Source organism: Nerophis lumbriciformis, linkage group LG15 (assembly GCF_033978685.3).
Source record: "Nerophis lumbriciformis linkage group LG15, RoL_Nlum_v2.1, whole genome shotgun sequence".
Classification (NCBI taxonomy): Eukaryota; Metazoa; Chordata; class Actinopteri; order Syngnathiformes; family Syngnathidae; genus Nerophis; species Nerophis lumbriciformis.
In genome coordinates this window covers 13515876-13538839 of record NC_084562.2, presented here as the reverse complement: position 1 = coordinate 13538839, position 22964 = coordinate 13515876, and the positions used below count along the sequence as shown (strand labels likewise).

Sequence of the window (22964 nt, the reverse complement as noted above, 5' to 3'; positions counted from 1 at the left end):
CATATGTTGCCATCCAAGCAACGTTACCATGGACGCCCCTGCTTATTTCAGCAAGACAATGCCAAGCCACGTGTTACATCAACATGGCTTCATAGTAAAAGAGTGCGGGTACTAGACTGGCCTGCCTGTAGTCCAGACCTGTCTCCCAATGAAAATGTGTGGCACATTATGAAGCCTACAATACCACAACGGAGACCCCCGGACTGTTGAACAACTTAAGCTGTACATCAAGCAAGAATGGGAAAGAATTCCACCTGAGAAGCTTAAAAAATGTGTCTCCTCAGTTCCCAAACGTTTACCGAGTGTTGTTAAAAGGAAAGGCCATGTAACACAGTGGTGAACATGCCCTTTCCCAACTACTTTGGCACATGTTGCAGCCATGAAATTCTAAGTTAATTATTATTTGCAAAAAAAAAAAAAAGTTTATGAGTTTGAACTTTAAATATGTTGTCTTTGTAGTGCATTCAATTGAATATGGGTTGAAAAGGATTTGCAAATCATTGTATTCCGTTTATATTCACATCTAACACAATTTCCCAACTCATATGGAAACGGGGTTTGTATATCAGTACACACAAAAGCAAGTTGAATGCAATCCTTCCACCAATACACTGCCATTGCTAAATCATTGTCATTATTGGATTGACTGAAATACACTGACATTTGGTTAGTTGGTTTAAATGTATTTACAACTACAATTTCTACCATTTACATATCTCTTGACAACATGTTTGAAAACAGTTAAAATGCGTTGAAAAATGTGGAAGGAGTAGTTGCCAGAAAAAAAGGATGGAAATAGGGCTTTGGAAAACCAGGAATTCTGGAAAATACTGGAATTTTTTTGAACCTGTAAAAATGATAGTTTGAATGTCCAGGATGAGTGGAATATGTCGAAGGTGGAATGGTTTGAATCGGTTGAAAAATGTGGAAATGGGTGGAAGTTGGAAAAATGGCCAATTCATTTTGAATGGGAAAAATGTCCCGGAAAACCTGGAATTCTGGGAAATCTGGGAATTTTTGGAATTTGTCAAGGGAAAGCCCCCGATTCCTGAATAGGCTGATCAGGTTGAAGTTGGAACGGTTTGAATCGGGTGAAAAATGTGGAAGGTAGAGCGCGCCAAAATCTAGAGAAGAATAAGAAGAAGAAGTTGAAAAACCATATGTGTGAATGTTTTGGAGCATTCACACAATAAAACAATGTAAATCTCTTTCTGTATTTCAAATTTTTTTATTTTTTTTAAATGTGATAAAAATATATGATTGAGTAAAAGTATGTCTTCATTATTGATTTAATTGTTGTAGAATGAAAATATGGCTTTGTCGTCGCCAACATTGAAAGTCAATTGTTATATTTGTGAAAATAGGGGGCAGATATTATATATTTTTAACTTATTCCTGCTCCTTTTCATTCATAATATACTTTAATGTTATGTTGATTGTTTTATTTTTATTTGTATTCCTTTGTTTTATTTGTATAATTGAAATGAATAAATAAACTGAAAAACGTACTGTTATGTTCCAACCTTATTCCAAAATGGAATAAAGTCATTTTTGCTCTCAAAATTCTACAGCCAATACCCCATAATGACAATGTGACATTTTTTTTTTTTAATTTTGCAAATGCATTAAAAATAAGAAATTTAAAAAAATCACATGTATATAAGTATTCACAGCCTTTGCGCAATTCTTTGTTGATGCACCTTTGGCAGCAACGTGGACTCAGTAAACTGACAAATGTAATGATATGAGGAGCAGAAATTTGCAATAAATCCCATCTCTATTTTAAATTTTAAATAAATATAACATGATAGTGTTATATTCAAGGGAAGCAAAGTGCAGAACGTGAGCTGGGCTACTGTGTGGAATGATTGTACCTGCTGCTGAAGTTGACAATAAAGTTGAAGTGAGCGAGTATACTGCTTCAATTAAACACTCTTTAAAGTTTGTAACGAGAGTGAAACTGTCCGTGTGTTAAAGTAAAAAAGCAATGTTAAATCTTCATTTAGCCATTGTTAGCATTGTTTTCTGCATGTAAAAATATGATATACTTTTTTAACATTTCTGTTTTGTGTTTGAGTGTTCGTATTTTCCGGACTATAATGTACGGAATAATTCTGGTCGTGCTTACCGACTTCGAAGCAATTTTATTTGGTACCTGGTGTAATGATAATTGTGACCAGTAGATGGCAGTCAAACATAAGACATACGCGTAGACTGCACTATCATAGCAATATGACTCAAGTATACAACACCAACATTTTATATGTTCCATTGAAAATATAGAACATTACACACGGCGCTCAAAAATATATCAAAATATTTTAGTACGATTTTGGTAAGCTATGAAGCCGCACCGCTTGATGTGCTTCAAGATACGAGTATTATTATGGTGTGTGTATAAGGTAAGACATATTATCTGGCGTTTTGTTTCGCATTATTATACAAAGCAACTTTTCTTACCTTCTGGTACATATTGATCTGTATTTGGGATCTGCATGAATCCTGAAAAATTGCGCGGGTCCGCCTTTGTAGTCCATGCCGACATCGTAGTCAATTAGCTTCTTCTTTTTCTCTGTCTTCTTGTTATGCTGTTGCCATTTCTAATATAAAGTAGTGTAAAGTTCTTACTCAGTAAACCTCACCATGAAAGCGCTAAAACATACCGGTGTAGTGAGTATACATTATTCACCCAAGGAACTTTAGTTATTAGAGAGTTCTGGTTGGACGGTTTTTCATGGGGCACATTTCCGGATGAAAGTAAAGTCTGAATGTCATTAAAACAGTTAGCGCCATCTTTTGACACTTCTTCCACTCCCGTCCTTGCACGCTACACCGCTGCAACAAAGATGACGGGGAGAAGACGCTGGCGAAGGTGAGCCACGTAAATAAGACCGCCCACAAAACGGCGCATCCGGTAGCGACTGTCAGAAAGCGGCTTGAAGATGGTCTGTAAAACATAATCTATGCAACATTTTTGACCAAAGAACCACCATTACATGTTATGTAGACCTGTGATTTTCAACCACTGTGCCGCGGCACACTAGCGTGCCGTGATATATTGCCTGGTGTGCCGTTGGAAATTATGCAACTTCACCTAATTGGTCCAAAAAATATTTTTTGCAAATCAATAATCATAATAATGTGCCGTTGTCTAGTGCCTGTGCTGTGTAGAGCTTGGCAGGGTAACCATGTAATACTCCATATCAGTAGGTGGCAGCAGGTAGTTCATTGCTTTGTAGAAGTCGGAACGCGTCGAGGATGGTTTGTCGTGATCCCAATAGGCAGAGCACAGCGGGAGACAGCGTGCAGGTAAAAAGGTATGTAACGCTTAAACCAAAAATCAACAAAAGGCAAGTCCCGCTAGGAAAAGGCACAGAAGCATAGGGATGGCTATGTAAAACAAAAGTAAAACTGAACTGGCTGCAAAGTCAACAAAAACAGAATGCTGGACGACAGCAAAAACTTACAGCGTGTGGAGCAAAGACGGCGTCCACAAAGCACATTCCGTACATGACATGACAATCAACAATGTCCACACAAAGAAGGATAGCGTACGCACAACTTAAATAGTCTTGATTGCGAAAACAAAGCAGGGACGGGCAATAGCGCTCAGGAGAACACGAGAACACCAACAAAACAGGAAGGGTCACCAAAATAACAGCGCAAGACAGGAACTAAAGCAATACACACAGGAAACAACAACAAACTCAAAATAAGGCAAGACAACCTGGTAGAGTCTAATTTTTTAACCATTTCTGCTGGTGGTGTGTCTCCGTATTTTTTTTTATGAAAAAAATGTGCCTTGGCTCAAAAAAGGTTGAAAAACACTGATGTAGACCACAAGGAAGTGTTTTCCATTTAGAAAAAAATTATAATAATATGACTCCTTTAATGCGCCCTATCATCCAGTGTGCCTTATGGATGAAAAAAGATCAAAAATAGACCATTCATCGGCAGTGCGCCTTATAATCCGGTGCACTTTATGCCTCGGAAAATACGGTATTCATTTTGAGAAATCTATATGGGCACCATTGTATATGACTTGTTAATTGGGCGGGGGTGAATAATAACCATGCGTGTCTCACCTTCCACTCCACATCTCCATTGAAGATGTCACTCTTGGCAATGTCCACACGGTTCCAGGCGACGGCCAGCTTCAGTTCGTCAAGGAAGTCCTGAGCTTCCTGACTTTGGCTCTTACAGGCTGACACACGCACACAAAAGCACACAAATGTCAGCGTGTCATAACCCGCAAACGGCTCACATTTCAAGCTCCGATATCCACTGAAGTGTCAAGCCCAGTGTCCAAAAATGTCATGTTTGTTGAATAGTATCAAAGAGGAAAAAAGTGCTCTTTACCTTTGACAAGAGCTTTGAGGATGACTGTGTCTAACTCGGAGCTTTCTTGTTCAGGGTCATGGACTGTGAGAAGATGTCCATTATCCAGTATCCTCTGGATCTGATGGACGACAGAGTACTGTTTTACAGACTTTCCCTTTATTTACGATGCTAGTGGAGATGTCCTGATCGATATTTGTGGCTTCTGATCCCGTTCCAATTTTTTGGACTCAGATCCGATCTGATTTTGAGTCCAGATCAATGAATTATAGAACCTAAAATGTTTTATAGCAAGTAACTAGCGGTAAAGACATTTGTATAAAATGTGTCTTATAAAATGTAAAATGTGCTTCTATTGTTGTAAATCACATGATGTATTAAATGTGTGGTTGTGGGGGGGCGTGGCCTGCGGACCTGCAGCGAAGCGGGGTGTGTCAGGATCGGCTTCGAGATTAGTGACAGGTGCGTAGAAGACACAGCTGTGAGTGTTTGTCTGATCACCTTTCGATCTGTTAAAGGCAGCAGTCGGGAAGGAGAGGAGGTGGTTGATGGTGGAGAACGAGCGAGAGATACTTTAACATGGCTGAAAAGCACAACTTATTGCAAAATAAATCATTGTTCGCAAAGATGAACACGGCTGTCATGTCCGTCTTTGGTGGTCCAGAGAACCCGGAGGAGCAAGACCTCCACAGTGGTATTGAATGCTAGCTGCATTGAATTGTTTTTACCACAATAAAGTGGCTAGTGCACAGCAACTAAGCAAAAGCTATTATTGGCTCCTACTTCCAAACCCCAAATCCAGTGAAGTTGGCACGTTGTGTAAATCATAAATAAAAACAGAATACAATGATTTGCAAATCCTTTTCAACCTATGTTCAATTGAATAGACTGCAAAGACAAGATACTTAACGTTTGAACTGGAAAACTTTGTTATTTTTTGCAAATATTAGCTCATTTGGAACTTGATGCCTGCAACATGTTTAAAAAAAGCTGGCACAAGTGGCAAAAAAGACTGAGAAAGTTGAGGAATGCTCATCAAACACTTATTTGGAACATTCCACAGGTGAACAGGCTAATTTGGGAACAGGTGGGTGCCATGATTGGGTATAAAAGCATTTATCAACAATACCCAGAAACGCCGCCGGCCTCGCCGGGCCCGAGTTAAAAAAGTTAAAGTACCAATGATTGTCACACACACACTAGGTGTGGCGAAATTGTTCTCTGCATTTGACCCATCACCCTTGTTCACCCACCCCATTGGAGGTGAGGAGAGCAGTGAGCAGCAGCGGTGGCCACGCCCGGGAATCATTTTTGGTGATTTAACCCCCAATTCCAACCCTTGATGCTGAGTGTCAAGCAGGGAGGTAATGGGTCCCATTTTTATAGTCTTTGGTATGACTCGGCCGGGGTTTGAACTCACGACCTACCGATCTCAGGGCGGACACTCTAACCACAAGGCCACTGAGTGTTCTGTAGTCTGACGAGTCCACATTTCAAATTGTTTTTGGAAACTGTGGACGTTGTGTCCTCCGGAACAAAGAGGAAAAGAACCATCCAGATTGTTATAGGCGCCAAGTTGAAAAGCCAGCATCTGTGATGGTATGGGGGTGTATTAGTGCCCAAGACATGGGTAACTTGCACATCTGTGAAGGCACCATTAATGCTGAAAGGTACATACAGGTTTTGGAGCAACATATGTTGCCATCCAAGTAACGTTATCATGGACGCCCCTGCTTATTTCAGCAAGAATATGCCAAGCCACATGTTACAACAGCATGGCTTCATAGGAAAAGAGTGCGGGTACTAGACTGGCCTGCCTGTAGTCCAGACCTGTCTCCCATTGAAATTGTGTGGCACAATATGAAGCCTAAAATACCACAACGGAGACCCCGGACTGTTGAACAACTTAAGCTGTACATCAAGCAAGAATGGCAAAGAATTCCACCTGAAAAGCTTCAAAAATTGGTCTCCTTGGTTCCCAAACGTTTACTGAGTGTTGTTAAAAGGAAAGGCCATGTAACACAGTGGTAAAAATGCCCCTGTGCCAACTTGTTTGCAATGTGTTGCTGCCATTAATTCTAAGTCAATGATTATTTGGAAAAAGAAAAAAAAATAGGTTTCTTAGTTCGAACATTACATATCTTGTCTCTGCAGTCTATTCAATTGATTATAAGTTGAAGATGATTTGCAAATCATAGTATTCTGTTTTTATTTACGATTTACACAACGTGCCGACTTCACTGGTTTTGGGTTTTGTACATTATACATACTACATTATATATCAATATATATCAATACAGTCTGCAAGGGATACAGTCCGTAAGCACACATGATTGTGCGTGCTGCTGGTCCACTAATAGTACTAACCTTTAACAGTTAATTTGACTCATTTTCATTAATTACTAGTTTCAATGTAACTGTTTTTATATTGTTTTACGTTCTTTTTTATTCAAGAAAATGTTTTTAATTTATTTATCTTATTCTATTGTATTAATTTTTTTTTAAAGTACCTTATCTTCACCATACCTGGTTGTCCAAATTAGGCATAATAATGTGTTAATTCCACGACTGTATATATCGGTTGATATCGGTATCGATAATTAAAGAGTTGGACAATATCGGAATATCGGATATTGGCAAAAAGCCATTATCGGACATCCCTAAATACTACTTGAAGAAACGTTGTTTATTTCCTGCCACGCCAGTGAGATTTGGTTGGTTGGTTGAAGTTTATTTGAAAAATGTGGACAGTTACAATATGACACGTCACATATTTTAATGTCTCTTTACTTGTCCGAAAAGGAGTAGGAAGAAGCAAAGCTTATTTTGTCCTATACCTTTTCCATTTTAAATACAACAGTTCTCTTAATAAATAGGTCAGTTGTGATTCACATCATGAGATGAACTCGATCATGTCGAATTCTTAATAAGTTCAAGACGTTCATCATAATTCTTCTTCCTTGTACTTTGTAAACACTTGTAGCCTCTTAAACTGGATCATATTAGTACATTGTTTGACTTACTTGCCTAATCCGTTCCATGATTTAATTCCACATACTGATATGCTAAAGGTTTTAAGTGTTGTACTTGCAAAAAAATCTCTAAGGTTATATTTCTCCTCTTTTGTTTGGAGAAATTGTTGTATATTTTCAAGTAGCAGGTTATAGTTTGCTTAGTGCATAATTTCAGCCGTTTGCAAATGCACAAAATCATTGAATTCCAATATTTTTGAAAGTTCTTTATATCCAACATTATGTATTCTACCAACTGACCTTTTTTTTTTAAAGGGGAACATTATCACCAGACCTATGTAAGCGTCAATATATACCTTGATGTTGCAGAAAAAAAGACCATATATTTTTTTAACCGATTACCGAACTCTAAATGGGTGAATTTTGGCGAATTAAACACCTTTCTATTATTCGCTCTCGGAGCGATGACGTCACATCGGGAAGCAATCCGCCATTTTCTCAAACACATTACAAACACCGAGTCAAATCAGCTCTGTTATTTTCCGTTTTTTCGACTGTTTTCCGTACCTTGGAGACATCATGCCTCGTCGGTGTGTTGTCGGAGGGTGTAACAACACAAACAGGGACGGATTCAAGTTGCACCAGTGGCCCAAAGATGCGAAAGTGGCAAGAAATTGGACGTTTGTTCCGCACACTTTACCGACGAAAGCTATGCTACGACAGAGATGGCAAGAATGTGTGGATATCCTGCGACACTCAAAGCAGATGCATTTCCAACGATGAAGTCAAAGAAATCTGCCGCCAGACCCCATTGAATCTGCTCGAGTGTGTGAGCAATTCAGGGATAAAGGACCTCGGTAGCACGGCAAGCAATGGCGGCAGTTTGTTCCCGCAGACGAGCGAGCTAAACCCCCTGGATGTCTTGGCTCACACCGTCCCTTATGCCACCGAAGATGATCAAGAGAAGAATATCAACCCTAGCTTCCCTGGCCTGCTGACATCAACTCCAAAACTGGACAGATCAGCTTTCAGGAAAAGAGCGCGGATGAGGGTATGTCTACAGAATATATTAATTGATGAAAATTGGGCTGTCTGCACTCTCAAAGTGCATGTTGTTGCCAAATGTATTTCATATGCTGTAAACCTAGTCCATAGTTGTTAGTTTCCTTTAATGCCAAACAAACACATACCAATCGTTGGTTAGAAGGCGATCGCCGAATTGGTCCTCGCTTTCTCCCGTGTCGCTGGCTGTCGTGTCGTTTTCATCGGTTTCGCTTGCATATGGTTCAAACCGATATGGCTCAATAGCTTCAGTTTCTTCTTCAATTTCGTTTTCGCTACCTGCCTCCACACTACAACCATCCGTTTCAATACATGCATAATCTGTTGAATCGCTTAAGCCGCTGAAATCCAAGTCTGAATCCGAGCTAATGTTGCTATAAACTTGCTGTTCTATCCGCCATGTTTGTTTGTATCGGCATCACTATGTGACGTCACAGGAAAATGGACGGGTGTATATAACGATGGTTAAAATCAGGCACTTTGAAGCTTTTTTTAGGGATATTGCGTGATGGGTAAAATTTTGAAAAAAAAAAAAAAAAGCCACTGGGAACTGATTTTTAATGGTTTTAACCCTTCTGAAATTGTGATAATGTTCCCCTTTAAAATCCAGCGATAAAACATGTATGGTCGTTACACGGAACGTAGAAAAGGCAGGATATTGCTCATTGTGTGATCCTCGGATCACACAATGAGATGCGTGTCTGGTGTGACTTGGAAAACACTCGACAGACATCGCCTCCAGCACCAAACCGAGTAATATTTCACACTCCTGTGACGCCGTTTTGTCACTCCACACTCACAGCTCTGATTATACCTCCGAAAGTGGAAGATTTAATTGCGTGGTTTTCACGCTCCTCTCTTCAACACAAAATGATGCTATCTTCCCCTAATCAGGCCGTCGCTTTTGGACAGAGTGAATCCCATTTTTCGCCGATCTCTTTCCCAGCACGCCATATTTCACATGCTTCACCGTACGCCCGCCGACAGGCCGCGCACATCACCCTCACCAGCTTGACCCAGTTTCCCATGTCCTCGCTGTGGTGGGCATCGGGAAAGGTGTCCAGCAGCAGCTCGTCAACACCTTCCGTATCCCAGCCGCCCCTGTTTATGAGCGTGACCAGCATGTCAGCCACGCCTCCCGAGCCCGCTAGAATCAGCCATGGCGTTGAATTGCCGATGCCTTTGCACATCCGCTGCGGGAAAAAAAAAAAAGGACACATTTATCGGCGTCAAACTCTTCCGTTTTTGGCGAAGAACCCAAACAGACAATTACAGAAAACATTGCCGGCGTTAGTTTGTATAATCTTCTCATTGACGGATGTATTTATGCAAATAACTTGGTGGCATTTTCCTGGCCAAGGAGATTATGCTGAGAGAAATAAATGATGTGTTTCTCCGTCTGGCTTTGGGCTGCTACTTCATGAGGGCACACGACCAGAAACATAATTCTCAGCTACTGAGCCACCATTCAGCACCAGATAGTGCAGTTAAGTGGCCAACAATGGCTGTTTTAAGGCCACGCTCACGCTGCACGATAAGATGCCCAATTTTCTTTCTTAAATCCAATCTTTTACATGTTGTCGTTCGCATGCAAAGAAAAATTGTGCGACTTCCTTAATCCGAACAAAAATGTGAAACGTGAAATGATCATGAATACACTGCAAAAACTGAACTCTAAGTAAGATTAAATATCTCAAATAAGGGTGATATTTGCTTATTTTCTGTCTGATAAGATAATTCTTCTCACTAAGCAGATTTTATGTTAGAGTGTTTTACTTGTTTTAAGGGTTTTGGTCCTAAATGATCTCAGTAAGATATTACAGCTTGTTGCTGAGATTTGATGACCTATGTTGAGTAAAACATGCTTGAAACTAGAATATCAACTGTTGCAAAGCTGTGTCATCAACACTCACAAGTACAAACCCCGTTTCCATATGAGTTGGGAAATTGTGTTAGATGTAAATATAAACGGAATACAATGATTTGCAAATCATTTTCAACCCATATTCAGTTGAATATGCTACAAAGACAACATATTTGATGTTCAAACTGATAAACTTTTTTTTTTTGCAAATAATCATTAACTTTAGAATTTGATGCCAGCAACACGTGACAAAGAAGTTGGGAAAGGTGGCAATAAATACCGATAAAGTTGAGGAATGCTCATCAAACACTTATTTGAAACACCCCACAGGTGTGCAGGCTAATTGGGAACAGGTGGGTGCCATGATTGGGTATAAAAGTAGCTTCCATGAAATGCTCAGTCATTCACAAACAAGGATGGGGCGAGGGTCACCACTTTGTCAACAAATGCGTGAGTAAATTGTTGAACAGTTTAAGAAAAACCTTTCTCAACCAGCTATTGCAAGGAATTTAGGGATTTCACCATCTACGGTACGTAATATCATCAAAGGGTTCAGAGAATCTGGAGAAATCACTGCACGTAAGCAGCTAAGCCCGTGACCTTCGATCCCTCAGGCTGTACTGCATCAACAAGCGACATCAGTGTGTAAAGGATATCACCCCATGGGCTCAGGAACACTTCAGAAAACCACTGCCAGTAACTACAATTGGTCGCTACATCTGTAAGTGCAAGTTAAAACTCTCCTATACGAGGCGAAAACCGTTTATCAACAACACCCAGAAACGCCGTCAGCTTCGCTGGGCCTGAGCTCATCTAAGATGGACTGATACAAAGTGGAAAAGTTTCATGTGGTCTGACAAGTCCACATTTCAAATTGTTTTTGGAAACTGTGGACGTCGTGTCCTCCGGACCAAAGGGGAAAAGAACCATCCGGACTGTTCTAGGCGCAAAGTTGAAAAGCCAGCATCTGTGATGGTATGGGGGTGTATTAGTGCCCAAGACATGGGTAACTTTCACATCTGTGAAGGCGCCATTAATGCTGAAAGGTACATACAGGTTTTGGAGCAACATATGTTGCCATCCAAGCAACGTTACCATGGACGCCCCTGCTTATTTCAGCAAGACAATGCCAAGCCACGTGTTACATCAACGTGGCTTCATAGTAAAAGAGTGCGGGTACTAGACTGGCCTGCCTGTAGTCCAGACCTGTCTCCCATTGAAAATGTGTGTGGCGCATTATGCAGCCTAAAACACCACAACGGAGACCCCCGGACTGTTGAACAACTTAAGCTGTACATCAAGCAAGAATGGGAAAGAATTCCACCTGAGAAGCTTAAAAAATGTGTCTCCTCAGTTCCCAAACGTTTACTGAGTGTTGTTAAAAGGAAAGGCCATGTAACACAGTGGTGAACATGCCCTTTCCCAACTACTTTGGCACTAAGTTCATTATTATTTGCAAAAAAAAAAAAATAAGTTTATGAGTTTGAACATCAAATATGTTGTCTTTGTAGTGCTTTCAATTGAATATGGGTTGAAAAGGATTTGCAAATCCTTGTATTCCGTTTATATTTACATCTAACACAATTTCCCAACTCATATGGAAACGGGGTTTGTATGAAACTACTTTTTTAAAGTAATCATTTCTTATTTCAAGCATGAAAAAAAACATGACTTTGACACAATTGTGTCCCATATTAAAACAGATTAGACTTCCTTTTTATTGTCATTCAAATTTGAACTTTACAGTACAGATAAGAACGAAATTTTGTTGCGTTAGCTCATGGTAGTGCAGGATAAAAAAGCATTAAGGTGCATATTTAAATAAATAAATAGGTTACTGTACAGATAAATATATTGCACTTCTTCATATGCATCCATATTTATGGATGTATGTTATATTGTCTTTTTTATTCCAGCGAGTTAATCCATTTTGGGGGGAGTTGAGGGTTTAATTATGATGCGTTCAAGAGTCTTACGGCCTGAGGGAAGAAGCTGTTACAGAACCTGGAGGCTCTGCTTTGAAGGCTGCGGAACCTCTTTCTAGAGTCCAGCAGTGAAAACAGTCCTTGGTGGGGGTGGGAGGAGTCTTTGCAGATTTTCTGAGCCCTGGTCAGGCAGCGGCTTTTTGATGACAGCCAAATGGACTTTGCTGATTTATTTTCAATGAAACAATAGAAAATACGTACTCGTATAGTAGTACAGTTGTTATTAGTGAGAATATACTTATTTTAAGGTATTTTTGGGTTCATTGAGGTTAGCTAATTTTACTTGTTTTTGAAAGTCTTGACAAGCCAAATTTTCTTATTCTATTGGCAGATAATTTTGCTTCGTTCAAATAAAATACCCCTAATTTTTGTATTTTTCTTTCTCGTTTTTGAACACTGACTTTTTGTAGTGTACGATTCGTTTGGGTGTTTGTCCTGGTGCATTTGTGGCAATTTCAAGGAGTTTGTGCGATCATTTATTATCTTTTTTTTTTTTTTTTCTTTTCTTTTTTTTTTTCCCTACGCTTTGAACTCTGCGGCTAGTTTATGGGTTTGTCTTCGCTGACGGCCATAAAAAACATAGTTTCGGAAAAGAAAAAAAAAGAAAATACACTGAGGTGTTTTATTATTTGTGCAATGGCGCCATCTTTTGGATGAGTTTGCTCACTGCAGGTGCTGCAGTGTCTTTCCATTTACCGTATTTTTCGGACTATAAGTCCTACTTTTGCTCAAAACTATGATGAATTTCGTCTTTTCTGACATAAATGTTGTTACAATGTCGGATGCACGTGTTAAAATCATAAAGTTTCATGCATTTTGGCATACGCTTTCACACAGTTTGCTGGGTTTTGCAGTCTGGCTAACCAGTGTACCGTATTTTTCGGACTATAAGTTGCAGTTTTTTTCATAGTTTGGCCGGGGGTGCGACTTATACTCAAGAGCGACTTATGTGTGAAATTATTAACACATTACCGTAAAATATAAAATAATATTATTTAGCTCATCCACGTAAGAGACTAGACGTATAAGATTTCATGGGATTTAGCGATTAGGAGTGACAGATTGTTTGGTAAACGTATAGCATGTTCTATATGTTATAGTTATTTGAATGACTCTTACCATAATATGTTACGTTAACATACCAGGCACGTTCTCAGTTGGTTATTTATGCCTCATATAACGTACACTTATTCAGCCTGTTGTTCACTATTCTTTATTTATATTAATTCCAGGTCTTGAGTTTGACACCTGAGGCCTGAACTATTTTTTTTTTTTCACAGTCACGACTTAAAAATATGAACCAACTAAGGCACATTGTGTGAAATGAGACTAACCTTTAGTATCTGAGGTTCTCCGTGGACGAGTAGACACAGGACAGGGATCTCAAAGCTTCCAGTACCTTCAAAACAAATTAAAAGCTCATTTGGAAATGTAATGCTACTGACCCACACACAAAAGTAGAACAATATTTACTTGTTGGATTGTAGATTGTGAGGACATTTTATATGAATGCTTGGAAAAACTGTCACTCAGCCAAAATATTAAAGAAAGAGAGGATTTGGGGACACTGATGCAGAAAATTCTGCTAATAAAAAAATATACCCAGCAGGCACAACGTTGATTATAAATACAAAACCCAAAACCAGTAAAGTTGGCATATTGTGTAAATTGTAAATACAAACAGAATACAATGATTTGCAAATACTTTTTAACCTATATTCAATTGAATAGACTGCAAAGACAAGATATTCAATGTTCGAACTGGTAAACTTTTGTTATTTTTTTAAATTTGATGGCTGCAACATGTTTAATAAAAGCTGGCATAAGTGGCAAAAGAGACTGATAAAGTTGAGGAATGCTCATCAAACACTTATTTGGAACATCCCACAGGTGAAGAGACTAATTGGGAACAGGTGGGTGCCATGATTGGGTATAAAAGCAGCTTCCATGAAATGCTCAGTCATTCACAAACACGGATGGGGCGAGGGTCACCACTTTGTGAAAAAATGCGTGATGAAATTGTCGAGCAATTTAAGAATATTTCTCAACCAGCTATTGCAAGGAATTTAGGGATTTGACCATCTCTGGTCCATAATATCCTCAAAAGGTTCAGAGAATCTGGAGAAATCACTGAACGTAAACGGCAAGCCCGAAAACCAACATTGAATACCCGTGACCTTCGATCCCTCAGGCGGTACTGCATAAAAAAACAACAACATCAGTGTGTAAAGGATATCACCACATGGGCTCAGGAAAACTTCAAAAAAACACTGTCAGTACTTACAGTTGGTCACTACATCTATTAGTGCAAGTTAAAACTCTACTATGCAAAGCGAAAGCTATTTATCAACAAAACCCAGAAATACCGCCCGCTTCGCTCATCTAAGATGGACTGATGCAAAGTGGAAAAGTGGAAAAGTGTTCTGTGGTCTGACCACATTTCAAATTGTTTTTAGAAACTGTGGACGTCGTGTCCTCCTGACAAAGAGGAAAAGAATCATCTGGATTGTTATAGGCACAAAGTTCAAAAGCCAGCATCTGTGATGGTATGGGGGTGTATTAGTGCCCAAGGCATGGGTAACTTATTGATTGATTGATTGATTGAAACTTTTATTAGGAGATTGCACATTCCGTACAATTGACCACTAAACGGTAACACCCGAATAAGTTTTTCAACTTGTTTAAGTTGGGGTCCACGTAAATCAATTCATGGTACAAATATATACTATCATCATAATACAGTCATCACACAAGTTAATCATCAGAGTATATACATTGAATTATTTACATTATTTACAATCCGGGGGGTGGGATGAGGAGGGTTTGGTTGATATCAGCACTTCAGTCATCAACAATTGTATCATCAGAGAAATGGACATTGAAACAGTGTAGGTCTGACTTGGTAGGATATGTACAGCGAGCAGAGAACATAGTGAGTTCAGATAGCATAAGAACAAGTACATACATTAGAAATACATTTGATTATTTACATTTGGTTATTTACAATCCGGGGAGGTGGGATGTGGCGGGGTGAGGGTGTTAGTCAAGGGTTGAAGTTGCCTGGAGGTGTCTGTGAAGGCACCATTAATGCTGAAAGGTACAAACGTATATAGGTTTTGGAGCAACATATGTTGCCATCCAAGCAACGTCCTTTTAATGGACGCCCCTGCTTATTTCAGCGAGATAATGCCAAGCCACATTCTGCATGTGTTACAACAGGGTGACTTCGTAGCAAAAGAGTGCGGGTACTAGACTAAATATTTCCACCTGAAAAGCTTCAAAAATTGGTCTCCTCAGTTGTTAAAAGGAACGGCCATGTAACACAGTGGTAAAAATGTCCGTGTGCCAACTTTTTGGCAATGTGTTGCTGCCATTCAATTCTAAGATAATGATTATTTGCATTAGTTTGAACATTAAATATCTTGTCTTTGCAGTCTATTCAATTGAATAATTTGAAAATGATTTGCAAATTATTGTATTCTGTTTTTATTTATGATTTACACAAAGTTCTAACTTCAGGGGTTTTGGGTTTTGTACATGTCCTCTAAAACAACGGTGCAAAACAATAGTATTTGTAAATTGAGACATTGTTGATGTCCAACATTGGATCCACGTTATTGGTTGGGAAATTACCACATTTCAATGGTTAAATCAACGTCAGAACCTGACATTGAATAAACGTAGTCAAAAAGTATGTTGTTTCAACGTTGTATTTGTGTTGTAAAAGTTTGGGTGAGAAATGACCAACATTCAATGGTCAAATCAACGTCAGAACCCGACATTGAATAAACGTCGTCGGAAACATCTTGTTTCAGCGTTGTATTTGTGTTGTAGAAGTTCGGTTGGGAAATTACCAAAATTCAATGGTCAAATCAATGTCAGAACCCGATATTGAATAAACTTTGTCGAAAAGCATGTTGTTTCAACGTTGTATTTGTGTTGTAGACGTTTGGTTAGGAAATAACCAAATTTCAATGGTAAAATCAACGTCACAACCCGACATTGAATAAACGTTGTCAAAAAGTCTGTTGTTTCAGCGTTGTATTTGTCTTGTAGAAGTTTGGTTGGGAAATGACTAAAATTCAATGGTCAAATCAACGTCAGAACACGACATTGAACAAACGTCGTCGAAAAGCATGTTGTTTTTGTGTTGTAGAAGTTTGGTTGGGAAATGACCACATTTCAATAGTCAAATCAATGTCAGAACCTGACATTGAATAAACGTAGTCAAAAAGCATGTTGTTTCAACGTTGTATTTGCGTTGTAGAAGTTCGGATGGGAAATTACCAAAATTCAATGGTCAAATCAACGTCAGAACCCAACATTGAACAAACGTCGTCAAAAAGTATGTTGTTTCAGCGTTGTATTTGTGTTGTAGAAGTTCGGTTGGGAAATGACCAAAATTCAATGGTCAAATCAACGTCAGAACCCGACATTGAACAAACGTCGTCGAAAAGCATGTTGTATTTGTGTTGTAGAAGTTTGGTTAGGAAATAACCAAAATTCAATGGTAAAATCAACGTCCGAACCTGACATTGAATAAACGTAGTCAAAAAGTATGTTGTTTCAACGTTGTATTTGTGTTGTAGAAGTTCGGTTGGGAAATTACCAACATTCAATGGTCAAATCAACATCAGAACCCGACATTGAATAAACGTCGTCGAAAACCTTGTTGTTTCAACGTTGTATTTGTCTTATAGAAGTTTGGTTGGGAAATAACCACATTTCAATGGTAAAATCAACGTCACAGCCTGACATTGAACAAATGTCGTCAAAAAGTATGTTGTTTCAGTATTGTTTTTGTGTTGTAGATGTTCGGTTGGGAAATGACCAAAATTCAATGGTCAAATCAACGTCAGAACCCGACATTGAACATACGTCGTCGAAAAGCATGTTGTATTTGTGTTGTAGAAGTTTAGTTGGGAAATGACCACATGTCAATAGTCAAATCAACGTCCGAACCTGACATTGAATAAACGTAGTCAAAAAGTATGTTGTTTCAACGTTGTATTTGTGTTGTAGAAGTTTGGTTGGGAAATGACCAAAATTCAATGGTCAAATCAACGTCAGAACCCGACATTGAACAAACGTTGTCGAAAAGCATGTTGTATTTGTGTTGTAGAAGTTTGGTTGGGAAATAACCACATTTCAATGGTCAAATCAACGTCACAACCCGACATTGAATAAACGTCGTCGAAAAGCATGTTGTTTCAACGTTGTATTTGCGTTGTAGAAGTTCGGATGGGAAATGACCAAAATTCAATGGTCAAATCAACGTCAGAACCCGACATTGAACATACGTCGTCGAAAAGCATGTTGTATTTGTGTTGTAGAAGTTTAGTTGGGAAATGACCACATGTCAATAGTCAAATCAACGTCCGAACCTGACATTGAATAAACGTAGTCAAAAAGTATGTTGTTTCAACGTTGTATTTGTGTTGTAGAAGTTTGGTTGGGAAATGACCAAAATTCAATGGTCAAATCAACGTCAGAACCCGACATTGAACAAACGTTGTCGAAAAGCATGTTGTATTTGTGTTGTAGAAGTTTGGTTGGGAAATAACCACATTTCAATGGTCAAATCAACGTCACAACCCGACATTGAATAAACGTCGTCGAAAAGCATGTTGTTTCAACGTTGTATTTGCGTTGTAGAAGTTCGGATGGGAAATGACCAAAATTCAATGGTCAAATCAACGTCAGAACCCGACATTGAACATACGTCGTCGAAAAGCATGTTGTATTTGTGTTGTAGAAGTTTAGTTGGGAAATGACCACATGTCAATAGTCAAATCAACGTCCGAACCTGACATTGAATAAACGTAGTCAAAAAGTATGTTGTTTCAACGTTGTATTTGTGTTGTAGAAGTTTGGTTGGGAAATGACCAAAATTCAATGGTCAAATCAACGTCAGAACCCGACATTGAACAAACGTTGTCGAAAAGCATGTTGTATTTGTGTTGTAGAAGTTTGGTTGGGAAATAACCACATTTCAATGGTCAAATCAACGTCAGAACCCGACATTGAACATACGTCGTCGAAAAGCATGTTGTATTTGTGTTGTAGAAGTTTAGTTGGGAAATGACCACATGTCAATAGTCAAATCAACGTCCGAACCTGACATTGAATAAACGTAGTCAAAAAGTATGTTGTTTCAACGTTGTATTTGTGTTGTAGAAGTTTGGTTGGGAAATGACCAAAATTCAATGGTCAAATCAACGTCAGAACCCGACATTGAACAAACGTTGTCGAAAAGCATGTTGTATTTGTGTTGTAGAAGTTTGGTTGGGAAATAACCACATTTCAATGGTCAAATCAACGTCACAACCCGACATTGAATAAACGTTGTCGAAAAGCATGTTGTTTCAACGTTGTATTTGCGTTGTAGAAGTTCGGATGGGAAATTACCAAAATTCAATGGTCAAATCAACGTCAGAACCCAACATTGAACAAACGTCGTCAAAAAATATGTTGTTTCAGCGTTGTATTTGTGTTGTAGAAGTTCGGTTGGGAAATAACCACATTTCAATGGTCAAATCAACGTCACAACCCGACATTGAATAAACGTCGTCGAAAAGCATGTTGTTTCAACGTTGTATTTGCGTTGTAGAAGTTCGGATGGGAAATTACCAAAATTCAATGGTCAAATCAACGTCAGAACCCAACATTGAACAAACGTCGTCAAAAAATATGTTGTTTCAGCGTTGTATTTGTGTTGTAGAAGTTCGGTTGGGAAATAACCACATTTCAATGGTCAAATCAACGTCACAACCCGACATTGAATAAACGTCGTCGAAAAGCATGTTGTTTCAACGTTGTATTTGTCCTATAGAAGTTTGATTGGGAAATAACCACATTTCAATGGTCAAATCAACGTCACAGCCTGACATTGAATACATGTTGTCAAAAACATGTTGTTTCAACGTTGTATTTGTCTTATAGAAGTTCAGTTGGGAAATGACCAAAATTCAACGGTCAAATCAACGTCAGAACCCGACATTGAACAAACGTCGTCGAAAAGCATGTTGTATTTGTGTTGTAGAAGTTTGATTGGGAAATAACCACATTTCAATAGTCAAATCAACGTCAGAACCTGACATTGTATAAACCTAGTCAAAAAGCATGTTGTTTCAACGTTGTATTTGTATTGTAGAAGTTCGGATGGGAAATGACCAAAATTCAATGGTCAAATCAACGTCAGAACCCAACATTGAACTAACGTCGTCGAAAAGCATGTTGTATTTGTGTTGTAGAAGTTTGGTTAGGAAATAACCAAAATTCAATAGTAAAATCAACGTCACAACCCGACATTGAATAAACGTCGTCAAAAAGTATGTTGTTTCAACGTTGTATTTGTCTTGTAGAAGTTTGGTTGGGAAATGACCAAAATTCAATGGTCAAATCAACGTCAGAACCCGACATTGAACAAACGTCGTCAAAAAGTATGTTGTTTCAACGTTATAATTGAGTTGCTCAACATCACGACCTAATTCAACAAGTTCCCAACGTTGTTTCAATGTCTTGTGCCGACCCTCCTGAAAACCAGCGTCCTCCTCTGTGGATTTGTTTTGGGTCTATTGTCAGAATTGATCATGTTTGTTGCAGAATCACACAAATACTCTCAAAATGTACACAATGGATAATGAATCCTCCAGCCTGCATCAACACCCCCCCTCCCCCCCAAATTAAATCTGATAAGATAAACATCTGCAATGCTTCCCTCTCAACCAGAACAGATATGATATGATGATGTTCAACAATCTATTTACCGCCATAGCCCGTGCGCTGAAGAGAGATGTGTTTGAGCAGCTTCACTGTCATCTCGCTGGTCGCTCCAGGTCTGCTCGGATCCTCCTCCACGAGCACAAAGTGGGAGTGGTGGCTGTCGAGGGCATAAACCGAGCCGTGGGGCAAGTCATGTGGCTTGTACACTGCTGGCTCGCCCAACTTTAAAAGAGAGACACACAAGATGCCAGTATTTGCTTAGGGACATTACTCTTGGCTGGCTGAGGATTTGACGAGTGCATCGTGACACCTTGGCACCGAGTAGCGCCTCCCGGTTGTGGATCATGTTCCAGGGCGCGACGCCAATGGCCACGACACAGACCTTTGCAGAAGTGCTCGCCAAGGAGTGATCCCGTACAGCCTGGCCCAAGTGCTTGGTGATGCCGAATCGAAGACCGTTGGTTAAAATCCACGCCCCTGCAGCACATGGTGGTACACTGCAAAAACTGAACTCTAAGTAAGATGAAATATCTCAAATAAGGGTGATATTTGCTTATTTTCTATCTGATAAGATCATTCTTCTCACTAAGCAGATTTTATGTTAGTGTTTTACTTGTTTTAAGGGTTTTGGACTTAAATGATCTCAGTAAGATATTACAGCTTGTAGCTGAGATTTTATGACCTATATTGAGTAAGACATGCTTGAAACTAGAATATCAACTGATGCAAAGCTGTGTCTTCAAAGGCCTACTGAAACCCACTACTACCAACCACGCAGTCTGATAGTTTATATATCAATGATGAAATCTTAACATTGCAACACATGCCGATACGGCCGGGTTAGCTTACTAAAGTGCAATTTTAAATTTTGCGCGAAATATCCTGCTGAAAACATCTCGGTATGATGACGCCTGCGCGTGACGTCACGGATTGTAGAGGACATTTTGGGACAGCATGGTGGCCAGCTATTAAGTCGTCTGTTTTCATCGCAAAATTCCACGGTATTCTGGACATCTGTGTTGGTGAATCTTTTGCAATTTGTTCAATGAACAATGGAGACAGCAAAGAAGAAAGCTGTAGGTGGGAAGCGGTGTATTGCGGCAGGTGTTGTGCCGGATAACGCACACCCGCCGTAGAATGCACCCCTTGACTGTTGTGCCGGATAACACAGCCGGTCTTTCATTGTTTACATTCCCGGAAGATGACAGTCAAGCTTTACCATTGGCCTGTGGAGAACTGGGACAACAGAGACTCTTACCAGGAGGACTTTGAGTTGGAAACGCAGACGCGGTACCGTGAGTACGTATGCAGCTGCGGCTTCCAAACATTTGATCGCTTGCCCGTACGTGCGTTCCGCTATGTGCATGTCACGTACGTAACTTTGGGGACTTTGGGGAAATATATGTGCTGTATGAACTTTGGGGAGGTGAACTGTACTTTGGGCTGTGGGATTGAGTGTGTTGTGCAGGTGTTTGAGTTGTATTGGCGGGTTATATGGACGGGAGGGGGGAGGTGTTTGTTATGCGGGATTAATTTGTGGCATATTAAATATAAGCCTGGTTGTGTTGTGGCTAATAGAGTATATATATGTCTTGTGTTTATTTACTGTTTTAGTCATTCCCAGCTGAATATCAGGTCCCACCCGCCTCTCACAGCATCGTCCCTATCTGAATCGCTCCCACTGCCCTCTAGTCCTTCACTCTCACTTTCCTCATCCACAAATCTTTCATCCTCGCTCAAATGAATGAGGAAATCGTCGCTTTCTCGGTCCGAATCGCTCTCGCTGCTGGTGGCCATGATTGTAAACAATGTGCAGATGTGAGGAGCTCCACAACCTGTGACGTCACGCTACTCGTCTGCTACTTCCGGTACAGGCAAGGCTTTTTTATCCGCGACCAAAAGTTGCAAACTTTATTGTGGATGTTCTCTACTAAATCCTTTCAGCAAAAATATGGCAATATCGTGAAATGATCAAGTATGACACATAGAATGGACCTGCTATCCCCGTTTGAATAAGAAAATCACATTTCAGTAGGCCTTTAACACTCACAAGTATAAAACTACTTTTTTAAAGTAATCATTTCTTACTTCGAGCATGAAGAAAAAAAAAATCATGATGCCGAGCGCATATCATTATGTCAAGATAATGACACTAGCATTTACTTAATTTAAGAATATTTTTCAACATATTGAGCAAAAAGGTGTCTTTTTTTTCTACCAAGAAAAGTTCACTTGTTATTAGTGGGAATATACTTATTTTAAGGTATTTTTGGGTTCATTGAGGTTAGCTAATTTGACTTGTTTTGGAAAGTCTTGACAAGCCAAATTTTCTTGTTCTATTGGCAGATAATTTTGCTTAGTTCAAATAAAATACTTGTTTTTGAACACTGACTTTTTCCAGTGTACCGATATATACAGTCGTGGAATTAACACAATATTATGCCTAAGTTTGTTGTGATGCCCCACTGGATGCATTAAACAATGTAACAAGGTTTTCCAAAATAAATCAACTCAAGTTATGGAAAAAAATGCCAACATGGCACTGCCATATTTATTATTGAAGTCACAAAGTGCATTGTTTTTTTTAACATACCTCAAAACAGCAGCTTGGAATTTGGGACATGCTCTCCCTGAGAGAGCATTAGGAGGTTGAGGTGGGCGGGGTAGGTGGTAGCGGGGGGTGTATATTGTAGCGTCCCGGAAGAGTTAGTGCTGCAAGGGTTTCTGGGTATTTGTTCTGTTCTGTTTATGTTGTGTTACGGTGCGGATGTTCTCCCGAAATGTGTTTGTCATTCTTGTTTGGTGTGGGTTCACAGTGTGGCGCATATTTGTAACAGTGTTAAAGTTGTTTATACAGCCACCCTCAGTGTGACCTGTATGGCTATTGACCAAGTATGCATTTGCATTCACTTGTGTGTGTGAAAAGCCGTAGATATTATGTGATTGGGCCAGCACGCAATGGCAGTGCCTTTAAGGCACGCCCCCTATATTGTTGTCTGTGTGGAAATCGGGAAAAAT

General features: G+C 39.5%; 1 protein-coding gene across 1 annotated transcript in view; it reads right to left on the bottom strand.

Annotated features, from left to right (window-relative positions):
* Window positions 1–22964, bottom strand: part of trpm5 (transient receptor potential cation channel, subfamily M, member 5) — an 87246-nt gene that overhangs the window by 54951 nt on the left and 9331 nt on the right. Inside the window, exons 4-9 of the mRNA XM_061974818.2 lie at window positions 20257–20423; window positions 19991–20168; window positions 13556–13620; window positions 9380–9565; window positions 4360–4459; window positions 4086–4204 (exon numbers count right to left, since the gene is read on the bottom strand). Coding sequence (XP_061830802.2) covers window positions 4086–4204; window positions 4360–4459; window positions 9380–9565; window positions 13556–13620; window positions 19991–20168; window positions 20257–20423 — 815 coding nt within the window. The remainder of the gene's footprint in view (window positions 1–4085; window positions 4205–4359; window positions 4460–9379; window positions 9566–13555; window positions 13621–19990; window positions 20169–20256; window positions 20424–22964) is intronic.